At 33.4% G+C, this 27,398-nt stretch overlaps 1 protein-coding gene across 1 annotated transcript; it reads right to left on the bottom strand.

Annotated features, from left to right (window-relative positions):
- Positions 1-19,892: 19,892 nt before the first annotated feature.
- Positions 19,893-20,593, bottom strand: LOC130894026 (uncharacterized). Its single transcript, XM_057800542.1, has one exon. The coding sequence runs from the start codon at positions 20,504-20,506 to the stop codon at positions 19,949-19,951; it is 558 nt and encodes a 185-aa protein (XP_057656525.1). The 5' UTR covers positions 20,507-20,593; the 3' UTR covers positions 19,893-19,948.
- Positions 20,594-27,398: the final 6,805 nt, after the last annotated feature.

Here is a 27,398-nt window from a genome sequence, read left to right as displayed (position 1 = left end):
CTTATCAAAGTTTATCGAGCGCCTGTCTTACGTCAAGAAGTATTGTGGAATAGAGTTTTTTGAAGATTTTTCCATTACAAAAAACGAAGTATTACACGCTAATTTATGAACACACAGTATAGTAAAAAACTGATTTAATATAATTTACGTATTCTAATACTACTGAAATATATTTCAATATTAGATGAGGCCATATGATGTCATAAATATTTATGTAGATTTGGTATCATTTTTCGGGCCCAAAAAAGGTTGAACTCAATTGCAATGTGGGCTAGAACAGCAACAAACCATTGTGATTGATTTTTTTGAAAAAAAGAACTCAGGTAGAAACGAACACTACACCGCGTTCCGGTCTAGAAGCAATATGTAACATTGATTCAAATTTGCATACAATTTATAATTCCTAGTCCCAGCTGTATACCTGGCCAAAAAAGGGTTATATGATTTGAATGAAGTATATACTATATATATATAGGACTCCGCCGAATATTACAGATGTTCAAAGATAACACGTGTTCAGACTGTGACGTTATAACAGATTTTATCGTAAAGAAAGTTACGTGCTGATGTCGTTAAATTATATATGCGTGATGTGGAGTACATAATTTGGTTAGAAATTTGCATATGGCACTGGCAACAGCACTAAGTTCACTCTGGGGATGCGGTTTTAACCCCGTAGAGGACTTTTATCGAAAGCAGGAGCGGACTGTTGAGCATTAGTAAAGAGCGTGCACTTGGCTGGTTCCAACGTGCATCATAAGGGCTTTAGTGGTATAGATAAAGTTTTAGGGTAGGGAAGATCTCATATCTCAAATTTACATAAATTTATGTAGCTCTCCTACTCAATATACGTTTATAAAAAACCAAGGAAAGACGTCGGTTTATGGAAACACATTTCCGAATATTGAAATTTCCACTCTAGTATCAATCAAACCTTTAGCAGTATTGAGCTGAAATAAATATCGTGTATTTAGTGAATTTTAAGTCATTTGAGGTCATCCCGTCGCTCAATACACAATCAGTCGATAGTCTAAATCCAATAAGGAAGCACAGTTGAAATTGCTGTTATTTCATTTTTAATGTTTCGAATATTTTCAAAGTTAACAAGGTTCTCAAGGTCGAATAGAAAGATCACAACGTAAGTTTAAGCTGGCTAAACAACAGGATCATTTCACCCAATTTAACGGTTGCGAAATTTCTTGTTAAAAACTTCTTGCACGATTAGGTTATACTAGGTCTGCTACTTAAGTTTTGAGATAGACAAATAAAAACAGATATTTATTATTGGATAGGGCTTTCTTGTTTTTCAAAATATTTTAATTAAAATCAACACATTTCAGCATGCATTCGAATCAATTTTCGAGCATTTTTCCTATTCCTATTAAGGTACAAGCACAACCACTTCTTCAGATGTAGGAAAATGTTGACCTCGCAGTTTATTTTTGATCTTCGGCAATAAGGAGAAATCATTGGATGCTAATCAAGGACTGTAGGACAGATGAACCATCAAATCGACATTTTGACTGTTCAAAAACGTTTTTGTTTGAACTAATGTGCTAGATCTCGCATCGACGTGGTGGAGATTGTTGGTTTTATGCGATTAATTTTTTCGAACACTTCTGGAAAACAAATACTGCTGTAACATTCAAAATTGACCGTTCTACGTTTCTTCGATGAAAGTTATTCCGAAAAAATAGGCGACCATTTGTTTCGAAGTGCTTTCCTGTGCGAAAAACTTTGTGGGATTTGGCTAGTCTCGAAAGACCCATACAGTTCAGCGTTGTTAAGTTTTGGGTATATATGCGTAGATCCAATCGTCATATTATGCATTATTGAACGCGAACAAATATCTATGACAAACAATTGTTATTGCAAAACACGGTGGTTTGAGATGGTGCTTCATCACCAGCCGCATCGGTTGGTTTAATCCACGTTGAAGTCGAAGAAAATCATTGTACAAAGATTTAATTTAATTTAATCCCATTTTTTTGACAAGATTGATGTTTCAAGGATCTGTAAACAGCTGAAATAGTACTCGTATGACAACACGTTTTGAGTACGTTCACCAAAAATGTCAAACTTTATAGTGACAAAGTCAGATTTGACATATCTGCATCAGTGTTGCCATATCACATAATTTAAGTAGTTAAGTAGCAATCCTCGTAGTAAAATGTCCAATATTACCCGAACTCATCTGATAGCATAATGATTTCAATGTTTATGTAAATATACCTACCAAATTGTGATTATCAGCATTTTTTGGAAATCTCACGAATATCCAGCAAGGCATAAGAATTATTCAAGTTGGATTACCAATGAATCTTTTTTGCATGTTTTCCTTTTGTGTTCATGTACTTATTGATTTTTTATTCAGCTTAGATATTCAGCATTTTCATACAAAATATTTCTGTACTTAGTTTACGAATGGACAGATAAATCGATGTATAATGGCTTTCTCTACTGACAAATTTTGTCTTTGAGTTTGTCGAAAACGATGCTTTACTAACTTAGCTCTCTGCTATAAAGTTGTTGTACTAGGTGTGAGTTGACTAAACAAATTCAGTTGTACGCGTGGCAATATGGCAACTGAATCATTTAACTAAAATACAGATGACTATGATCAGAAAATATTATGACATGCAAAATATATTTTCATGTGCTTAGCATGCTTTTACAAAGCACGTTATTCTTGCCATTTCTAACTTCCATCCTCATTTGATGGACCTCGATTCCTATATCTTTGATTTGCTTCATTTTTCAAATAATATCAATTTTGTCATTCATATGTCTTTGTCAGAGTTCTATCGGTTAGTTTAGTCTCTTTGATAATCTTCCTTCATTATAAGTATAATATTTATAAGAGGAGTGTTTCTTAAGTTTTTACAATCGAACACTACGTGACGTTAATAATTTGTGGAACCACTGTATTTATGAATATTGACGTTTGTTATTGCAAAGACAGTGGTAATTTAGAAGAAGCTATTCATATTGAACGTTTAAAATAAGGAAATTTGTGCAAAAATGGAAATCACCCGTGCAGGCTTACGTTGGATGATTTCTTATAATTTTAACAACAGCCTCACTCAACAATAATGCATAGAATAGCATTATGCGACTTTCGAGAATGAAGTAGATACTATCAGAGAAAACTGTGGACAATTGGTTTACAGACTTACGACATGGTCGTATGTCCATTAGTGAGATGATCGGCCAAAATCGGTTGCCTTTCCAAGTAACATCTATGATTTACAAAGCCTGAGAAGAGAACATCGGCATGTAACTCACAGACAGATACCTAGAGGCGTCCTTTAGGATATAGCAGACAGGAACCCAATCATTCACAATAACATATATACCAAATGGATTCCGCATTCCACCTCTCATAAAGCACGTTAAATAACTATATATTTGATGTAGAAAAGCATCGAATTAATGTCTTATTACCCGTATTCGTACGTTTTATCGCCTCATGACTTTTTCTTGGTCTCCAGTGTCAAACAAAAAATCCGCGGACAGCGATTTTCATCACCTGAAGGAGCTATTGAAGACTTTCAAAACCATGTTTCTACGATATCAGCTTTAAATACTTAAAAACTTAAAATGCGACCCTCGTATAATTATCTATATATTCGACATAATATTTTGGGACTATAAATTCTGCGAAAAGATATTCAGTTATTCTGAAACTGATACTTAACAACATTTCATTTCTATTTTTAGTTTTCCATAAGTTATTTCCTACATTCAATTATTCTTGTACAATCTGACAACGTCGTGATTAAATTCAGAGTGATTCGTCTTATTATCATAATCTTTTCTTTTTAACATTCTTTGATTAAAAAATTATGCTTTCTATTCATTTCGCTTTTTTCTTTTACATGTTTTTACACGCTTACGATTTAATCGTTATAATGATAGTTCCGATTGAAATATTTTTTTTATTACAAAAAATAGAAAACAACCCTATTGAGAGTAAAATTTGTGATGAAAGTCTAAGTAAAAATCTGCCATTCTGTATCGACTTCGATCCCCCTCTTTCAGTAACATCATCTCACCCTCTGACTAAATCCGACCAGCCTTCCGATTCATTGACCGCCGCCACGCATCTCCTGGCCACTGTCCGGCATTGTGACCGTCATCTAAAAACGCATGCGTACACCCCCGAATCGATACGTGAAGAGTAGAAGTGGGTGTCGTTGGGCCGCTATTGGTCCGGGCGTGGTCTCGCGTAATTACCCTGGACGAGGGACACGCGATTCCCCCTTCCCACGTAGTAAAATGTTGGTACGTGCGAGCGCACCCCCTCTAACTCCCCGACTCCCGCAGATGCTTGTCTACGTGATAAATAACCCCCAACGACAGGAAAACGCTCTCAATACCGAGAAATGATTAATTAGGAACGCCGGGCTATGTTCGCCTGTTCAGATGCAACTCTCTTGTTGTTCTAACCGAGATGTTCGACGTGGGGTTTTATATTACATAAGGTAAAACCTTTAGGCGGAATTAAGTAAGCTTTAAGAGAGATCTTTTTTGTAGGAATTTAAAGGGTTTCTTGATAACGGTAAGGGAAGTTGAAATATTAGTTGATTCTTTTATCCGTTTTCTGACGTAATTTCTGCATTTTTCAATTAACTTTTCATAGAAGTCAAATCTTCCAAAATCAATATGGTTTATACCAATACCCTCGAAATTATAGAAATTATATGGAAGATCACTTCAATATTCAACTGAAATGATCTTCGAAGATTTTTGAATACCGATTAGGTACAAACGAGAACTAGAAGCTCAAATCATTAAATCACATTAAACACAGAAAAAATTTATGTAGGTACCTACCATGGAATTTACATAACCAGTGATTGAGACGTAGAAGACTAGGTAAAAGCACAAGTAACCATAACAAACACCTAAAACAAGAATAAAAGGCGCGAACTTGCAAAGCATCAATCAGACGTATAATGACCATCAGAGAAACATTAAAAACGGAACAGCTCTTGAAGACAACAGACATGGAAATGGAAAATGGAAAATGGAGAACCCAGAAGGAAGCGAAAACGTTAGATATGACGTAGAAAACAATGAGACGTACATATATGTCGAATGACAGACGATAGACTGTTCCACATAGTAAGAAGTAAATCTCCAATTGGAACACGGAATAGAGGTCGATCTCGAAAGAGTTGAAGTGACAACCTAGAGCTGGAATGAAGAAAGATATCGAAGAAGTAACAGGCGATAGACATATTATGAAAGAAAGAAGTAGAACTGAGATACGTCAAGGTTATATGTCAAGGAGGCGAATTTCTCGTACAAATTACAGCTCAAACTCTATTTTCAAAGGGCACTTTACAATCCTCAGTAACGGATAACGTTTTTAACGAAATAACATCGTAACTGATACAGAATGTGTCAAACATTCAAATATTATTTGTAGATGGAGCTTTGTAATAGCATAATATTTAATCTAACAATACGGTTGATTTCCTAGAGAAATTGTGTGATTTTTCCATTATTCTGAACATGCATTAGTGAAATTTTAAATGTTCAACTTAATTATCACACTCTTAAGGAACTTTATATGCCCTACTCAGATTATTAACGATGTTAAACGAGAGATCGCGAGTGCGAAAGTGTGGACGGTGCGCTCGCCTTCAGTCGTCTCGGCTCTCGTTAGTTTTTCGAGCGCGAGCCAAAGGACGTGAGTAATCGAACATGGACTAATTCAAGAATGTGGATGGCTAGCCTCCGTTCGCCAAATCTCGTATTAAGAGCCTTTAGCAGGTGTATCGTGAGAATCTCGATCGGGCATTGGGAGTCATAATCTCACCAGAAAATTATTACTTTCCAAATAATCATAGTAAATTCGCGCGGCGCCTTGCCTTTGATGAACTTTTTGTTATAGAAAGCGATTTATTTACAGTATTCTTTTAGAATAATTTCTAGGAAAGTCTATTTGTTTGATTCTTTTTTTTCTAGAACTTTATAGAATTCTATTTGTAGTATATAAATAAGTTTATGTAGTGCAATCAGTTTTTAAATCAATAGTCGTAGTATAAATAAGGAATTAGTAAAAGTAAACGCAGCAATTACTAAAGTGATATTTATAAGTAAATTATTATAAGTTAAGTGTATTTTATAGTGTAAAAATAAATTGACAAAGTAAGAGACAGTGTTTATTAATTCACCCCACGAATAGAAAGAGTGTAAATAGTACAAAAACGTTACATTATGACCTCCTCTGGCCCTAATAGTATCTCTTTTACGATTAGGCACATATCTAATCAGTTAGCCACTTTTTCTTATGAGATATTGAGACACTCTTCTACTGCAACAATAAGTTGTGGCATCAAATTTGGAGTAGGAAGACTAGAGCGAAATCTTCTTTTCAACTCATCCCATGAATGTTCTATCGGATTTAAGTCAGGAGTGTACGATGGCCATTCCATAACCCAAAAACAGACTTCTTTAATGTAAACATTAGGTACTACATGAATTGCTAACATTTCCTCGATCAATCAGCGATTAAACATTTTCTGTGAACACAGTTTTCCCTAAGTATGAACATAGGGTCGGTTCGTGGTCCCATAGAAATTTTACCCCAGATTATACAGGAACTACCTCCATGAGCATTCCGCTCTTCAAAGCAGCAATCTATAAATCGCTCTCTTGGTCTTCGGTACACTTTCCTTCTTCAGTCGCTATCATGGAGGCATATTCTGGTCTCATCTTATCCCCATTATTCCAACGTCCAATTCAGATGATCTTCTGCAAAATGAAGGCGTGCTTGCCGAAGAGCTAAAGTAAATTTTGAACTAATCGCAGATGTTTTAGGGGTCAGGTTATCTTCCAGCAGTCTTCGTCTTACTGTCCACTGACTAATAGTCACTTCTCGCACTTCATGGAGCTCTCGTTGCACTTGAACGGCATTAAGGTGACAATTGCTTAATGTTGATACAATAAAGAGGTCATCACGAGCAGATGTAAATCGCCTTCTACCTGTTCCAGGTCGCATATGAAAGGATCGAGTCTCCTCATAACGCTGGCACACTCTTCGAACCGCTGCGCGGGTAATATCCAATTGTCTACCAATAGCTCGCTGACGAAGTCCATTTTCGATTAAAGCAATAACTTGAGCGGTTTTTTGTGGTGTAGTATGCATTAAACTAACACAATTCAGTGCTATTGATATTATAAATATTAAAACAAATAATGTGCAAGTTTTTGTTGCAAACGCAATAATTTTAATATTTGAAAAATTTTTTATTTTCGTCACAATCACCACATAAACACGTTTCATTTGTTAACCGGTTGCTACGCATACAAACGAAAAGTCTTGCTGATAAATTTATACTTGGATTAAAGAATATTAAATTGTCTTTCTTTTCTTTATTTGGTCTGATGAATAATTTAAAAAAATATAGTCAAAAGTTTACAGTGGGCACGAAAGTTTATAAAAATAATATTGTTAACAATGGATTGAACTGAATTTTCTAGCTCTTCAGAACGTCGAATTAATTTGAAATTTCTTCACTTCTAAAATACCGACAACAATACAATGATTTAATAAAACTGCTCCATCATCGTCGTCAGGATCAACATGATAGCTTGTAGAAGAATAAATACTCTAAAAACTTATGAAGTACAGATATCAATAAAATAACTTTTAAAATTTTTAACATTTTTGCTAGAACCAAGGAATGAAATGTAACACAGTCTTTGATTTGATTTTTATCTTCTTTGTATGATGGAATAAATTTAAATTTTGCATACCAATCAAAAACAGAAGACAATACATCAGAGTCATAATGTTGCTCATAAAATATCCGGAGATGCTGCCTTGGAATCAGTTCTGCTCATATTAATTATTTTTAGTTAGATGAACTATAAAAGCGCGTTTTTTATATTTTCTTAAAACCTAAATAATCTATTAATGAGCTTTCGTAATAAGATAAGAAGTAATCAAAAGCAATTCATCACTAACCGTTTGAGATAATATGAAATTCAAAAAAAATTGACGTACAAATGAAAAATACGAAGTTAAAGACTCATTTAAAGTTGAACGCTCTTTTATTTTCTTTTAATAAACTCGAATGCAGGGTAAAGAAGAAGAATGAATCGCTGACTAAAAAGTGTGCTAATTATGAATGAGGATCTTCTCGTAGCGTATCGTAAAGTAAGGTCATGGTTACTTGCAGCTTTTTCTTATTTCCTTTTTGAAAAAACTCCGTCGGAGTTGGAATATTCTATCAGAATCGGACTCGCTCTTCAGTATTAAATAACAAATTTACAATTAGGAAAAAAATTAAAAATATTGTAAATATTATTAATAAATACCATAGAAAACTTGTGAAAAATTCATTGTATAGAGCCCTTCTAATAAAAATCGTCATGTAATAATAATAATAATAATAATACGAGAATTCTTTCATATTAAATCGGAATGAATGACTTAAATATAGTATTGGCCACTACACGGTAGACATCATCATGACGTCAACCAACCGCATGTTGACAAGGATGCTTCAAACAGATGGCTTACTAGTGGCAATCTCTTTCCAGAGACTGGAGGCTTCATGATGGCTATCCAGAATCAAGTTATTAACACGAATAACTATAAGAAAAATATTATTAAGGATCCGAACACTCAATCTGACAAATGCAGAAAGTACCAACAAACATCAGAGACCATGCAACGTATAACATCTGCTTGTAGTGTGTTAGCTAAAACCGACTATCTACACCGGCATAACAAAGTGTGCAACATCATCCACCAGAAACTGGCGAACAAGTTCGGTCTTCTCTCAATACGTATACACCGTATTACAACTACCAGCCGCAGAAGGTGCTCGAAAATGACAATTTTAGACTCTACTACGATAGGTCCATTATCACCGACATACAGGTGACGAATAACAGACCTAACATCGTGATGTTTGATAGAAGAGTCAATTCTTGTCGATGTAGCTATACCTAACACTCATAACGTTCTCAACAAACACCAGGAGAAACTGGCTAAATACGCGGATCTCGCAATTGAGATTAAACAGATGTGGCACAGCGAAAATGTGGAAATAGTCCCAGTTATTATGTCAGCATCACCAAACTGGGATTACCAAAAAACACCTTCGCCAACATCCAAAAGGCTGTAATACTGAATACTTGCCACACAGTGCGCAAGTTTATTATGTCACTTGAAAAGTTACCTAAAAGTATTACTAATATTGTGTATACTTTGGTCAAATATCTAATGTTATCGTTGCTAAATTTTCGACTTAATTCAGTGTTTCTCAAAATATCACTTGACATGTAGGTATTTAGATATTGGATTATCATATACTGCTACCCAAAGGATTTATTATGTCCCCTTATCTTGCTGCGATACTGGGGAACCAAGTGTTTACTGATCTGTAAATCCCATTCCTCTTAGAAAGTCCAGCAAGTCTAGATTGAACTGGATACATTTTTAATTTGCATAAATTTTTGCTTGAAAAATGAATGGTGTGTTGCCCAGGCTTTCAGAGTGTTTGATTCTAGGCCGTAGATTCTATTCTACTGTTTTAGATCTGTCCTTATACCATGTAATGGCATTTTTGTAAATTTCTTGTTTGGTGTTTTTACTCCACTTACTTCTACAGCTTAGAATTGATGTAAATTTTTTCTCAATGCATGTCCTAGGTTTGGTCATTATTTAGGGATGGTTTTTCTTTGAAAAAATTTGGTAAAACATTGACGTCTCGTCATATTTCGATCTTTATAAAATATGACTTACATTGTATAATTATATTAATCAATAGATCACCTACAACATGAATATAAAAATCAAAATTTCTTTCAACAACAAAAATAAATTGATCCTTTGTATGTGATCTATTGATTAATATAATTATACAATGACAAGTCATATTTTATAAAGATCCAAATATGACCACCATCAAAAACATAGTGTCTAAGAAATAAGAAACTGAAAAAATAAATCTTATATTTAGAAACAATCTACCGAATTTTGAACAAATAGCAGTTCAATATTAACAAATGATGAAAAGTATGGTGAATGAATATTTTTGTAAAGGAAGCAGTAACATGTTTCAACCCACTCGAATAGTCAAACTGCTACTAGAACTGATTTAGTGACATCATGTTTGTGGTGCATGTTATGTACCGTCTTTAAAAATGAATTTTCTTTAAATTTTGTTTCAAACTGAAAAAAAGTGTTGAAATATATTTATGTATAACTTTAAAGACTGTTGTGACTTGACTGGGCATCTAAATATTTTATAGGAGGATCATTGGTATTCAACACATTTCGATAATGGACGAGTAAGGGCAGAAATATAACACCAGGAACTAAGCTCGTTATCCCAATGGGCTCAGAATCTTCTATCAGAGATTAATAATAACAAAAAACAGAGCAGCTCTTTCAAGTACTCGATTTTCATCAAAGTGGGTCAAAGCTCCTATGGGACACCATCTTTGAACTCACTGGGAACAAACAATATCACTCTAATGTAGGTGCACAGTAATGGAAAAGCTGATCACAAGTCGAAGAAAGGCCTACAACTTTTTATAAGTTTAACAATAATCGATAAAGTCATCATAATAAAAAATTTAAAAACGAAAGATTATCAAAAACATAGATTAAGACCCCAGGTTTGGAACTATTGGAGAGCTTTATTTCTGACTCTACCAACTGGTTCCAGAAGACTGTTTCATTAAGAAAAGATGAGCTAAGGAAAGTTATTGGTATTCTCAGCTCTTGTCGTTTTTGCAAGGAATCCTCTGTGAGTGCGAGACTGTCCATAGATATAGAATACGGTATTTGCATTCAAGCTTATTAAAGCCAGAAGAGGTTAGTCACATAACTCCCAAACAAGTAGGTCACTTTGAAAAACCTGACTGTGGTATATAATGAATGAAGAATCAAAGTGTTAGCGAGATGTATTCACGGCGTTTATGCACTACCTCATCTAATTCTAATACTTGGAGACTGTTTATGAGTGGTATAAAAGATGTGTGAATGTCAGTTATGGCTGAGGATGTTCTTAAACTTCAAAAATAGATAAAAATGTGCAAAAGAGCACACACACAAACATTTTCTCTAACATAGGCAATTTATTTTTGGAACTGAACAATCGTCTTGATGTAGATTTGGTTATCATTGCCAATTTTTTTGCTGGAGATGAATATTGGGTTTGATACTATCTTGAGTGAAAAAATTTTTAATGGAAAATATTAAGATCGTGGTAATTATTTACTTATATTGTGAGGATACAGTTCGATCCGAGCTCGTTCCTAGATTTTACCAAACTATAGTAGAATTTTCGTTGAACGATTTGAGAAGAAAAAGACATTGAGAAAACCTCGACAAAGTCTTTCCGAAAGAAAACTACCAAAAATATTTCCAGTCCTGGATTCAACATTGATATAAGTGTAAGCAGATTACTTTGAAAACTATTAATTCAAATTTGCTACATTCTCAATGTGTTTCCAAAAATATAATTCGCTGAGCTTTCTATTCTGTGAAAGTATGTACCTAAATTCATAGAACTTTCGAAACTTTGATAACATCAAACAAATAATATACTTCAGTAAAGCTACGCTAAAAAAATAAGTAGTTGCTTCTAATTTCAAGTAATTCGATGCAGCGATCAACTAAATTTAAATAATAACGAACTATTAATAGTAAAGTCACACGAGGCTGATGGACCATAGAAAGCAATGGTTCCTCGAGGGTTAATTACCCTCCTTTTACGCGGCACGGTTTAGCCCATACGGGGAAACACTGAGCGCTTAAAAGGCGTTTTCACTGAGCACGGTCCGGCCGTACGGCGGAGACTTCAGTTGAGCATTCGCATTGTCATATATACATTAATGTACCTGTCTGTGTATTATGCTTAATTGGAATAGATCGAGGAAAAACAATTAATGTTAGTAATGTTGTATTAAAAATTGAATTGAAATAGATAAGGGCACTATATTGTACTCTCTGTATATATACAAGTGGTATTTTCCAGTTTTCAAATTACTTAGATGGTAATCATCGTCATAATCAAAATTATCTAATTCTACCAACTATATAAGCACCTCATCATCCAATTCATATATTTTTCCACTGAGAACTGAGCAGCATGTACACCATACTAACCGCACGACTGGTAGCGTTTAGTTTTAGAGGGACAGTTTACTGTTTACTCCAACACACATCTCGAAGGGGACGGTTCTAGTGGTACTTCATGACAAGGAACGGTTTTCCTCCGTACGGGCGAAACCGAGCTGTGTGAAAGGAGCATTACAAAAAAAATGAATAACCGTTGTACCTATCAACGATTTGGTTAAACGTTTTTAGATGAATAACGAAATATTTTATTCTTCTATTTATCTCGAATCTAAAATTTATCGATTTGACTTCTAAGTCATTTTTGATATTTCCTCAAGGCATTCAAATGTCTTTCTGTTACCGAATCGGAAAAAATACTAAGACTTATTAACGTTTAAGACTACGCCACTAATAAATAATTCTTACTAAATTTATTCTATACATAATAAAGTGGTACAACAGAAGAAGGATAAAAAAATCATTTTTACAAAGCGAATCTAACGAGAGTAACGACATCTATACACGAAATATTACAGTTTGAAATAAATCAGTACATATTTTAAAGGAGATGTAGAGAACTTCAATTCGTTGCTAGTAAAATAACGATAAATAGCCGCTAGATTGCGTTTATACGCAGGGTTCTGCACATTCCAGGGATTCAGAAATTAACTAAGGGCCGGTTTATCAATTACAATGTTTATTCTGTTGTTAAGTATCCGTTGGATAATATTAACTTGCAGATAAAGTTAGAGTTGAGTTTTTCTTTTATATTTTTCGCACAAGTTTAACAACTGACGGATAAGCGATATTGGCAATAGTGATAAATAAATATTACACATTTGATTAGCTGTGTATTTTTTCCACAGACTAATAAACACTTTGTACGCTATGAAATTTTATTTAAGCTCTGGTTTATTCATCAATAAGCTCGTCGGTGTTGCAGGCTTTCTGCGGTTTCCCTGCAACCTGGTGAACGGGTTCTCCAGCCAAATGGCTGGATAGGGAAATATACAGCCGCAGCTCTACCCGCCCACCCCAAATTAGATTAGGAAAAAAACACAAAAAAAAACAAAAAAACCCGAGGAACTCAAAAAAATATATAAAAAAACCAAAAACACAAAAAAAAAATAATAATAGAACCGTTTTTACTTGCAAGCCTCACTCGTTTTCTCGGTAAAAAAACCCAGCTAGAAGCAGCTGGACAAACACATCCCAACAAAACCAAAACAACCCTGCAGAGGAAAAAATTCCTATATCAGGGCCGAATCAAACATACCTAAATTCCCTCCAAAAAAATCCTCCTTATCCTTCCAAACTTTACACAACGAATCTCTCTGTCTCTCTCTCTCTCATCAATAAGTAATATCATCATTTAATTTTAAATTTGATATGATGGATTTTATTGATTACTTATTGGATAGTGATAAGGATATTGATTTTGTGGAATTTTTCAACAAGAAAGAAGGCCTTATGTAGTTAGAGTAAGAGTGGATAATTATGAGACATGGAATGATCATGATTTTCATACTAAATTCGAACAGCTCTTTTACTTTCTTTTAAATTCTACTGCTTTTTAGCAAGTCTCAAAAGTAAGTTTGTCTCTTCGACAGTGAAATTCTTGGGGCGCACGAGGTCCCTGCAGGGCGATGCGACTCGAGCGCCATCTATGGAGCAGTCATGACAACAAAGCGACGGCCATGTTGTTGATGCGTTTCGTGGAGAAAGGACATATCGGAACATTGCTAGTGATTATTGTTTGATGAAGTATGGCTTCTTTGAGTGGATATAGTGAGAAATTAACACACCATGACCGTGTGCGCTATCAGAAGAATGTTCAGGGGTGTTGTTGTGACCCATTTGGCTGCGGTACGAAAATATGTGGGAAGATAAGGACCAGTGGCAACGCATAACCGAATTAGACATAGTCGAGTACATAGTTTCCACGTGTAGTTGTTTTGTTTTTTTGTAAAATATTGATTAAAAAGTTATAATAAAAAAGAGTTGAAATAGTAACATTTATCATTAGCATTAGCCATTCTAATAAACATTAGAAAGTCGTGGGAAAGACCAGGCCATTAGAGGAAACCAATCAAGAAGCCGCTAAAAACATTTATTGGCCACATAACGATCTGGACAAATATGTAGCGATTCTGGTATTAATGAAAGCCTGCATCTACCAGAACCATTAAATGGAGTTACGACATTAGCTTTAAAATTGCCAGTAGTGTTCTGTCTGTGAAAGATTCTAATGGGATAGTCTAAAGAAGCTAGATAGGTTCTTTAACTGGAGGTCATTCATCTCCTTCCTGTAATTTGGCGTTTGTTTATATGACTACAACCAAATAGGTGTTCTGACCCAAGAATATTCTAGACTATTGATTACAAAGGGGCGTCCTGCAGAAAGGTAGGGAATTCTCAGAAGTATATAGTCGAAATTTAGAAAAGCTTCAAAAGCGTTAGTAGTCAGTTCAAAGCAAGCCCAAGCAAACACTATTAGATTTAAGCAATTCTAGTGGTGCCTGCCCTATGGAGTTACCTGTGGATATTGACCTTGAACTTCTGTATGTTGTAGTGTTCGGGAAAATCGTGTCCTGGTAGCTAATTCCATAGGCTTGCATTTCTCGAAATAAACGAATCCCGATAAATTAACGTTCTGGGCATCTGCAAGCGAACTCGGTTTCCATGAGACATATCTGTCTGTCGAGTAGGTCTTGCAGATACTGGTGGGATTATATGGGACAGCTCGGAAGTGGTAGTATCGGTAAAACAGAGTCAAGTCAGCGACCTTTCTTCTATACTCTAATCTGTCCAAGTTTTTGGCCATTTCTGGATCATCTCCAAGTCGAATTGCTCTAATCTATATTGCGACAAGCATCCTCTGGGTATGCTTGGGAACCGAGCTCCAAATATGCAAGCAATACTCCAAAGAAGGACGAATCTGGGTCTTTTAGATGATTAGAAGCTATGGCGAGGTATATAGCTTTTTGATCTTACAGAGTGTTCCAATATTTTTAAAATACATTAGCCAAGTGACCATACCAGGACATATTGCTCCCAACAAGCATATTTTACAATGACGGTGTTATTTTATGTGCAGTGCCAGCCATATCCATAAAAACAGCAGAGTTTTTGCTTCATTAAACTCAATCAGACAGCTACCACCCCACTCTAGAATGAAATTAAGATCAGTTTTGATTGTGGTCATCTGTTGCTGCCCATCAATTTTGATCTACAAGAGAAAGGGAGTGGCTGACAAGATGCATGTCTGGGGAATACCGGCGTTGACCTCAAACCTTTCTGATATGTAACCATCAATGGAGACTTGGATGGATCGGTCTTTCAGGAAGCTATTAAACCAGTCGATAAGTGAGGATGAAAAACCGTACTTAACTTATTCAAAAGCTTGGCATGCCAAACCCTGTCAAAAATCTTCGACGTGTCTAGTGCGATTGCTTGGTATTCCCCATATCACAGTATTTATATGAATTTATCAGATAAACAACTTTATTAGTACTCTCCATGTTTAATTACTTATAGTTTAATTGTAGAACAACTATGCACCCTATTTACCCTGAATTAAGAGAGGTAAAAATTTTAAAAACATTTTTATTAAAATAAAATTTTTATTTGGTCACTTTTTAATGTGGATACAATCAAATAATTTATCATAAATACTTAATATAAATAAATATCAATAAATAAGTAGGTTTGGAACAAAATAGAAATAGATGTTGAAATATGATAGATTAAAATTTTGAATATCAATTATAAATATTTTAAGCATTGGAAAACTTACAAACATTTTTATATCTTTGAACCACTAGGAAGTTTTAGGATAAATCACGCATATAAAAGGATAGTAGGAACCACTACTAAATGTAAACGAATAGTCCAAATAAACAAACACAACTGTAAAAGCAAGTAGGACACTAGATATTAAGGGCCAATATGGATGGATAGAAAATAACTGCCTTGGAATGGAATAGTAAAAATAATTATTTTAATTCCATATAAAAAACTGTAGGAATTAAATAGAAACTGATGTAAAATAATTCCAATGATGACCAGAAAATTTTAAAATATAGTTATCATACGATAACAAAAAACAGACTTATGGAATTAAGAAAGAAACCTGATTAATGCTATGTATTCTTTAAACAGAAGTGGAGAATGCCATAAAATTTTGACAAAATCGAAAAGCCTGGCAACATATTAGTTTTGGACAAGAGAAACTTGAGCCATTTCATTACCTTGCCTAATAAGAAGAAGTCTTGTGATGTAAAGAACAACTACACCAGGCTTGGTTTTAGGAGTAGATGTGAAGCTATAATAAGTGTATACAATGAGGTTCATATGTAGGGAATAAATTCAATTTTAGCGTTATTATGTACGACGTGAAAAAAACCTGAAATAGGTCGAATTATAAGCACCCCATCGAAAATATTAAACAAGAAAGGGGTTCATGTGGCAACTTGTTGGAAAGAGATTCTAGTCATCTGTTCAGCAATATAAAGTTTTTTTTTTAAATTTTGTGCAATCATAACTTATAATTTCTGATGAAGCCACGTTTCATTTTAACAAAACTATAAATAATGGAGCAGAGAAAATCCTCACTGTATATGTGAGCTTCACACTCAATATCCTAAAAAAGTGAACGTTTGGGATATTTTTTTGAGGACACAGTTAATAGTGAGGTCTATCTAGATTTTTAAATTAATTTCTTAGTGCCTACAATACAAAGACTTGTTCCTGATGTTAATTATCCAAATGAGATAGTTCGATCTATTTACTACCAACAAGACGGAGCTCCACCGCATTTTGCATGTACAGTTAGAAATTATTTAAACGAGGTGGATTAGAAGACACGATCGAATGGCCGATTTGACTCCTCTCGATTACTTCTTATGGGGTTATTTAAAATCTAAAGTATGTTTAAATAGACCAGACAATATTGCTGATTTAAAAGTTAGGATAACGGAAAAAATTAACAAAATAACCCCTGAAGTCGTACAAAATGTTATAGAAGAATTCCAAAATCGCCTCGGTTATTGTCAAGAAGTGAATGGTGGTCATTTTGGTCATCTTGAAAATTAATTTTCACTTCATATTGCTGAACAGAGGACTAAAATCCCTTTCCAACAATGTGCCACACTCCCTTTCTTATTTAAAATTTTCGAGGGGGTGCTGATAATATTTTCACACTATAAATTGTCAATTTAAGAATACAAATCGACTCAAAGGTGCTCCCAAGGGATCCCCTTTCTCTCCCGTCATTTCCAACATTTTCATGGACCATTTTGACAATAAAGCACTATCCCCCTTCCCTCTCCGACAAAGTTGTTTGCTACTAGTGACTAGTGTCAACAGTGTTTTTGATAGTAAGCATTTTATTTATTTTTAATCATTACATTTTTTTGTTTTAGCTTTTTATGGAAAATGCAGCCTTAAAAGATGTAGCACTAGCTTGCCACCAGTGGGAACTAGCAAAAAATTTACTACACCTATTAAAACCATTAAAATAAAATAATTAAAATTTTGAGTAAGAATACTGCTTCGATATTGGAAATAATACCCTTACTTAAGTTACTCTTAAATGATCTGGACAGAGATGGAGGAGCTGATTTTTCAGGAGTGCAGACTACAAAAAGTGAACTTTGCGAAAACTACTTTACTCATAGAAACCTTCTTTTTATCACCTCATTAGACCCAAGGTTCAAGACATCTTTTTTTATAAGAATATATCTACAAGAACCGTTAAAGACCTAAAAAATGAAATCTTAAAGATTAATGGACAGGATTCGAGCTTACTGGAGAAGAACTCCGAAGAAAAAAATCTTGAATGGGTGACGATGATGCTCCCTTCGCAAAAATTGCTAAAAGATTCAATAAGGCAAGCCAAAATATTAAAGAAAAAGATCCGGATAGTTCGACTTTTCACAGCTTATTTTGAAATCCTTTCGATGAACTTTTAGGTATTAGGTCAAGAAACGTAGTATTGGATAAGGAAAGAGAAAATATGACAAGTAAAATTGATAAAGAAATTAAAATTTATAATATATCGAAAAAGAATATCAAGAAATGATTAGCCTTTGGCTTGGTGGGGCAGAAAAAACATTTATCCATTGAAGTATGAAGTTGCAGTTACTTATTTAGCATCCCCGCCAAGCAAACGATTATTTTCTCTTCAGTCTGAAATGTGTACCAGAGTGCAAGAAATCGTCTTAGTCCAGATAGAACAGAAAGTTTAATTTTATTACATTATAATTTATCAAGACTTAACTTTACATATTAGTTTTTGTACCTGTTACATAATGACTTTGAATTCACATGAGAATACTGATATTTTAGTTTTTTTTATTTATTATTTGTTCTATTTTTACCAATATACTTTTGTTTTTACATTTAGTTTTTGTTCAGAAAGATAAAGGATTAAATAAATCTAGAAATGGGATTGCCAACTTTCAATGCGATAATAGCAAGAATAAGATTTGGCAGTGATTAAACAAAACAAAATTCCTGTGCAAAGTTAAATCAGATTTCACACAAATTACAGTAAATGATATTTTCAAGTATATGGAAAAATAATTTCGACATCCGCTTGTTTGAATGTAATTTGTAACCAAGTTATATACCTAATAACTAATCTTCCAAGATCCAAAAATGTATCTGAGTTTCCGCATTTTTGTTCAATTGATATAATAGTAACTATGCTTTAAGGAATGGAAAGAATCATCAATGGACGGAAATGCTTCAAGACAGTTGCCTGAAACAAAATATATTAGTTTCAAGAAACAATCCATGATTACCCAACTAATAGATTAAATTCGATTGAGGAATGTATAAGCCAACAAAATTGAATAAATTAAAATATAAAATTACAGTTTTGTATTATTGATAAAAACAAGTCAGAATAGTAATAAATATTCAGTTACTTAATGCCAGAGTTTAGTGTCATTCACTATTTTATTATCAAAATAATGCAGATATAAAAAAAACCATGGTATGATATCTATGTTGAAAGTGTTTTTATTTTGTTCATGAAATTGTTAAATTCTCTCTGCTCAAACAAACAAACTTTTTCACTCACAAAATAAAACAGCACTTTAAACACTTGTATAAAAGCTATTTTATTTTAGAATCTATGACATTGACAGTATGTGATATATCAGATTTAGAAGGTGTATAATGTAACAAAAAATATATTTTTATATGTACCTGATGTTTGAAATAAAAATAAAAAAACTCCACTTATTTTGGTAACAAATCGATTGAAAAGTAGATTCAAGTACCAATGATGATGTATACAGCAATAACGAAGAGATTAAGGATAAGAAAACCCTAAAGTCACCCTTGAAATGCAACTCATATAATTTATTTTAAATGAAAATAGAAAAAGGCCAAGTATTAGTCTAAAATTCTCAGAAATCAAATCAACGAGGAGGCCATAAAAAAGATAGGGAAAAAATATAAAGACCGTATCACCCCCAGAATATCCCCCCATTCACGCAGTTGCTGGGGAATAATATAAAACAAATTAACCGTGGCCAGGATCCTCAAAGTCAAAATAAAGCAAAGGAGTTGCATTCAAAGGGTGACTTTGAAGTTTTTTACCCCTAATCTTTTCATTCTTGCTATATACATCATCAATGGTACTTGTATCTACTTTGGTACAAAAATGAGTAGTTTTTTTTTATTTTCGTTTTGAAAAAAAAAAAAGTTTCAAACTTCAATTACATATCTTCACGGTGTTTTCTTAAATCAAAACATGCAAGACAACAATCAAGTGAAATACTTACCAAGAAGTAGTTTCTTATCTAGAGATCACAATAATGGGTGATATTAAAATAACATTCTTTATCTGAATGGTCCAATAACATTAATATTCTCTCCAGACTGATATAAATTGGACAGTGATTTTGTGGATTTCAGCATACTTCTTGTATCCTGATATTTTAATTGATGTTCTTCTAATTCTAGTGCTTTCATTAAATCTGGCTGAGATTTTCTTCGCTCTTCCCTCAATTCCATTTCTCGTTTTTGAAAGTCTAATAGTTCCTTAACAATTTTTTCTTCTGTTGGAACATAACCATTTCTAAGACAAATGCCTTTTGCAGGAGCAAAAGTATGTTGGGGTTCTGGTGAATTTAAAGCAGACTGTGATATTTTACCTCTATTTTTAAAAAATTTTTGCATAACCCCTCTAGTATTAGTATTGGGTATGAATCTCCGCGTGAAACCGTTTGATTTGGATAAAATTCCATTTGTGCCATTAGAGACACTTGTTGATTCTTCTTTAAGCAAATAACTAACCTCATTTAAACTTGAATGGCCATTTTTCAATTCCTTTTCACGTTCTAAGTTTTCTCTTATTTCGTTTTGTATTCTCTCGAATGTGTTACATGCAGGATTCATTTTGTTGCTTTTAATTTAATGAAACTGAACTTGATGAAAGATATGAAAAGATTTGAATATTACTTCCGGCACTTTGACATTTCACCCATAACTGTAACGTGTTGCGTAGAACGTACACATGTATGACAATATGTAAACGTAAGCTGTAAGGTCACAGAGCCAAAAAGGACGTAAACCGTAAGCCGTAATGGGATAATATTATGCAACACAAATTACCCTACCCGAACTGTAAATAGTATACTCAATAGTTTAAAAACGGGGTATAATAATATCCATCAATAATAGGTTTTTAATGCTCTTTCATTTGAGAGTTGTTAATTCTTGTACTAAATAATAAAAAACTAATAGAAAATTTATCCGATGTGTATATTTTAAGTAACATAGTTGAAATTTATAAGAAGAATGTTTATTTAAGTTAGTTTAGTGATAGTGATAAGTGTATTATTATAAGTGAGTATAGTAGTTAAATAAATTAAAAACGTAATAGACAGTGTTTATTAATTCACCCCACGAATAGAAAAAGTGTAAATAAATACGAAAAACATTACCCACAGTACATTTTATCGTAAAACATTGTAAAATATTTGTATAGACTGTAAAATGTAAACGGTAATAAGATGCGAACGTATTTAATTCAATTTTATGACTAATTCTGCTCAGGTCTTCTTTTAATCCCTTTATGGGAACTCAATGTTTACGTCCATTATTTAACAACTTTATTACCCTAGTTTTTCCCAGGTAAAGATATATTTTAGAAGATGGCTATTCGACCTAACTTTCTCTTTTTTCTAGGCACCACCCTACCTTTTAAAAAGAGAGTTACTTCGAGTCGTCAGTCCTCAAAAAAGTCAGTCTTTGTTAACTTTAAGTTGGTAATCATGAATAAGATCGCATACCATTTAAGTCAAATTTTTCTCAGTATCTTTATAATTGAAATTCGAATCATTATACTATTAAAGCTTAGTTTATACAGCCAAAATTAAGAATTAATACCGAATTACAAGTTGGGAAGATATTTAATTTACTGCATAAACCAAAAAATTACCACCAAGAAAATTTAGTTTAATATTCATTTAAATTAAGTTTTAATTTTTGCTGCATAAACCAAGCTTACCTTAATATTAATTTATTTAGTTAATTTCGTCAACTTTATTTTAAATCTATTTAAATTTGAAATAAGTTGATGATTAAAAACACCGCACTTATTGATAAAGTTCATATTCTGGATTTATAGTCACCATTTCAAAAAATATAATCGATTGAAATATTGAAGATGTCAATGACCTCCAAACTAAAAGTATATTCTAATGTATCCGAAGACAACATAATAATAAAAGTAAATAGAAACAAATCCATACTTTCTAAAAGACCATCAAATATAGTTAATAAATATACATGAATTTTCCATAACAAAACTTGGCAATGCTGTATTCTAACGTATCTTTGATCTTCATGTCCCAGTAGGTCATTTGTTAAAGAGAAAATAACATCTACGGTACTCTGATCACTTTCTTCGGAACGAGTACCCCATATGCAAGATGCATTATTTTGAGATTATTTTGGATGCTATCGAAAATAAAAAGATTTCTATTTTTGAATTTTATTCATTATCAAATTCATAGGTAACGATAATAATTAATGCGTATCTTGAATAAAAGTCAAATCTCAAAGATTTTATTGCCCAAGCTCTGTAATAGCTCCCGTCAATTTATTTTTTTTGGTAATTTTGCGAGTTTCTTACCCATTACATGTACTGTACAAGTTTGTTAAGTGATATATTATTAGAAAAAGGGGGCGTTATGTAGCAACTAATTTCAAATACTATGTTCTAATTAGTTCACAAAAATATAGATGTTATTACTCCTTGATTTATAAGTTTTTATGTTGCATAACCAAAAAAGTATCAGAATGTATTTATTAATAACAAGCTAGAACTCAAATTTCAAGAACTTATTATGAAATAGACAAAACAATAACATAGAGAATTCATACCAATTAAAAAGATCACATCATTTTAAAAATTTTCATATTTGGCAATGATCGTTGGCAATAGACTAATTTTGTTTTGGAAATAGCCAAACATTGCTAAAGGAAAGAGAGGAGGGTTCAACTAAATTGAACTCTTCCCACATTGTTGTACATGCAATTTTCACGTAATCTATTAGAATGATCATTTCAGCATTCAAAATTCGGTTTCGACGACTTATCTATTATTACTAATCCCACAGCAAATTTTTTTTTGCCTTATCTACAATACGTTGAAGTAAATGTCCATTAAAGTTTGCTTGTAGGTATCTGTTAACATTCATTGTATCCTTTGTACAGATACTTTTTTTTCACGTTCAGTTTGGGCAGTAAGTTTATTACGTACCACATGGTGCAATACACCAATGTCTTTATAGCCATACATCGATCTCGCAACACGACAGCGTAGACATTTTAAAAATTTTAATATGTGGTAGTGGTTGTGGGTGCTCCACTGGTAGGTTCATATTCACACGATTATCTACCATATTTAGGTAAACCTATTCATCTTTTTACCATTTCAACAGATCTAGAATAATCAATTTCTTGCATGAGTCTATACATAATATGTTACAATTTAACGTGATGGTAACTGTCTTTATTTGTACATAATCAAATGAAAGAAAGAAGGGTTAGTCACATTAGATGGAGTATGGTTACAGAGAGATCTGGTTCAAACATGTGACGGAACACATGTATGAGAGTTGTCTGAAGAGTTTCTGACCTTAGCCTAAAGAGCTTATCAATTTAAATTGGGAATATGATGTTTGATAATCGTATAAACATCTATTAGATTTTGCAATCTGTTGACAAATAAGATATTGTGATTTAAATACATAGAGATCAGTAATCTATTAATTACAATTCCTTTAACTTTTTAGTTTAAGCTAGAGGCCCGACATCATATTTACAATATTCTTATCTACCTACGATTCAGTCTAAATTGGTCCTGGATATTATATATTATCTTCCAGTTACATGCTAGTGCCCCATTACTATGTTCCATAACATCAAATTGCCTTGATGTTTTAAACAGAGTTTGTTTTTTTTTTGGTCCATATGTACCAAAGAACAAAACAAAATTTCAATTTCAAAATATTTTATTACTTAACATATTCTCCAATTAATTTTTACTTTTGCAACTTAAAAAAAGTGTTTCTTCTTGCTCTGGAAACAAGACCTCCATAGCTACCTCTTCGATGGAAGAAAATTTACGACCTTTTATACTTTTTTTCTGTTGAGAAAAGAGATGTAGTCGGACGGAGCCAAATCTGGTGAATAAGGGGGGCGCTCTAGTAATTCAAGCCCTGAATCACGAATTTTTTGCATGGCAACATGAGATTTATGTTCAGGGGCGTTTTCCTGCAAAAACAAATCACCTTTGGATAGCTTTCCGCGTCTTTTCTCTTCAATTGTTTCCCGTAGAGTGGTCAGTAATGTCGAATAGTAATTTCCAGTTATTGTTCGACCCTCATCCAAAAAATCAATCATGATTACTCCATGACAATTCCAAAAAACTGAAGCAAGAACTTTTCCAGCAGATTTTTGTACATGAAACTTCTCAGGTCTTGGAGAACCAAAGTGTCGCCATTCCACTGATTGTTGCTTTGTTTCTGGATCGTAGAAATTTACGCAAGTCTCATCCATAGTAACAATTCGGCTTAAGAAGTCTACATCGTTTTCAAATCGAGCACAGATCGACAGCGATGCTTCTACCCTTGCACGCTTTTGGTCAACATTCAAACATTTGGGGATCCATTCTGCAACAATTTGTCTCATGTCCAAATTGACGTGAACTATATGATGAACGCGTTCGAATGGAATGCTTCAGATATCCGTTTTAGCCCAATTCGACGGTCTGATAAAATCGGTCATCGGTCTATATGCGACGGAATGTAGTTCAAGCTTAGACCAGCATTGAAAATGAGAGTATTGAATTTCATTCACACATCTGGTAACTATATGAGTACTTCACCTGTAATTCGATCGTAACCCGGAGCTTCCTTCGAGCTTAGATAATATTTTATTTGTTCTTAAGAGGTAATACGCCTACGCAAATGAAAGTTGAGTGTACAGACCCCACACCATCTTTTACTGCGACTGTGACATCCAGCGATCTCATCGAAAAGTTTTCCAAATGGTACTGATCGCAGAGTCAGATTTTTTGCGTCGATTCATAACTGTAGATGAAACCCGGATCCACCACTACACTCCTGAAGTGAAATTAGAAACAAGATTTCAAAGGGCGAATCTACTTCTAAAATCGCTAAGACTGTTTCCTTGACAGAAGAAGTGATGGCAATCGTTTTTTTTTTGGTAGTTATTGGATTTTGTTAACGGACCATCTTTAAAACTGTAAAATAATAAGAGGATAATAATAAGCAATTTTCCTATTTATCATCCTCTATTTCGTACCAAAATGGATGCTAACCTTTTGTGGTGTCGAGCAAGGCCTCTTGCTCTTATCTACATTCTAGCTCGAGAATCATCTGGTGTTGAAGGTCTTCCAAGGAAGATACATATGACTTGGAATGGCTCCCCGTTCTTGTAGCTCTATCTGAGAAGGTTATCGTTCGACGAAGTGAACCAGACTGTCTCAGGATCGATTCGGTCAAGTATTTATGCTATTTCGAAGCTCTGGCCTCTTGAGAGAGCCAACCAATGGCAAGACACAACACACCTTTCCACACTTTGCTTATCGTAATGTCTAAAATTCAAAAATTGCATTTTGAATTGGTTAACCACCCAGCCTATTCACCAGATGTGGCCTAAAGCGACATTTTCCTGTTTCCTGGCCTAAATATGGTTAGTTTCTTTGTTAGGTTGAAAGCTTCTTAGACAATCCTCAACAATCCTCATAGTGACATATAGTGCGTAGTGCGTATATATATATATATATATATATATATATATATATATATATATATATATATATATGTATGTATGTATATATATATATATATATATATATATATATATATATATATATATATATATAATTTATGAGGTTAATTGATATGGTATCTTTTCTTTTTTTCCTGAATGTTTATTCAACTCTCCTACAACATCATTTCATTACTAATACAACAGGAAATATTTTCTGTCAGTTTATGAATATACTTTCGTTGGCATTTTTGGAATTGAACATAATGAACATGCACAATCCTGACGGGCGTTTCGATAACCAATTTATCGAATACAGATACTGAAGGTAAAGTGAAACCTGTTAATTTATCTTACTTATCTTATACTAAATGTTTCTAGTAACCTAACATTTTTTCGAAAAAATAATTATAATAATAATCTTCACATTCATTCCTTAACTGCTAAACTTAGATCGCGCTATAGGAATAGGCCTTTTGTTTCTATTTGAACTGATCTCAGATTTAAAAATTTTAATACTTTCAAAAGCAACTATCAATGCTTCAAAAATTCATTGTTTGATACATTTTTTAACAATTTTACATTATTTATATTTATTTCATGGTTATGGCTCGTAGCGTGATCGGCAATAACCAATTTTTCGGTCCATTCATATTTTTAATGAGCTCTGTGCTCTTTATGCAGTATAATAACGGATCTCTTAGTCTGTCCGACATACTTCTCGTCACAATTATTAAAACTAATTTTATATACACCATCCTGCTCCAAATTTAGTATTTTATCTTTAGGTTTACCCAATAATTGTTTTAATGTATAGTTAGATGTCACATAGAGATTTCTTGAGCCTATGACGGGTAATTATTCTATCTACAATTCTATCATAACTGTTGAGTACAACTACATCTTAAATAACAATCCTTTCCTTATTGTATTTGTCGATGTTGAGTGAAAAGTGAATCTAACGATGTACCAGGAAATGGAGACTGGCCATCTTATGTTGCATATAATGGAAAGAATCAACTGAAATGTACCTGCATGTAGCGGTGTTTTTCCTGAATACATCAAATTCTAGCTTATTACTATTCACAATTACTAAGGTATCTGGAAATGGTAACTGTCCATTATATAAGTGATCTTCATTGATGGAAATTTGGAATTGAATTTTAAAACGAAATCTTCTACTTTGGCCTTTTTAGTATTGCAAAAATATCATCCGCCTACCTGTACCTTACCAATTTATGAGTTAGTTTATTGTAAAGTTCTCATGCTTCTATTTCAAGGATACTTTATCTACTGTACAGATATTTGATTTGTAGATCCAACCATTTCCTTATTGCAAACTCAGGAACACTATTTGAAACTGTATTATTGTTTACGTCAACTAAAATTTGGAAAAACAATCAACCTACGGCATGATTTAAGAAACCAAATATCAGCACTTAGCAATCTGATTTTGATATGTACCTATCCTGCTCCGTTGACCGTTGAGTCATCAGAACTATGTTGAAATTTTTGAAACCGTTGGTGATATTCGTACTGAACACAATGTTCACACTACCACTACACCAACCCTTAAAATTACAATGTCTAGCAAGGGTTATGATAAGAGGATTGTAAATAGTTGAAATCACCGTTTCCGAAATCAAAATGAAAAACAAGAGAAATTTGCTCTGGTACCTTTCAATCTTATTCGTACTAAAGGGATTGGAGAAAATTTTTGACAGAGTTGATTTTAAGTTGGTTTATAAATACATTGAAACTATTGTTGGGTAATCCTAAAGATAAAATACCATATTGGAAAAGAGTGGTAGTTATGAAACTAGCTGTAATGATTGTGATGGGAAGTATATCGGACAGACTAAGAGATCAGTTAATGTCTGGTTTAAAGAGCATATAGCCCATTTAAAATATGGACATATCGAAATATCGAGTATTGTCGATCACGCTTCCAGCCATAATCTTGAAATAAATAGGTATAGATAAT

Source organism: Diorhabda carinulata, chromosome 5, assembly GCF_026250575.1.
Source record: "Diorhabda carinulata isolate Delta chromosome 5, icDioCari1.1, whole genome shotgun sequence".
Lineage (NCBI taxonomy): Eukaryota > Metazoa > Arthropoda > Insecta > Coleoptera > Chrysomelidae > Diorhabda > Diorhabda carinulata.
The sequence above is the reverse complement of the archived record's forward strand: the minus strand, read 5'-3'. Positions and strand labels throughout refer to the sequence as shown.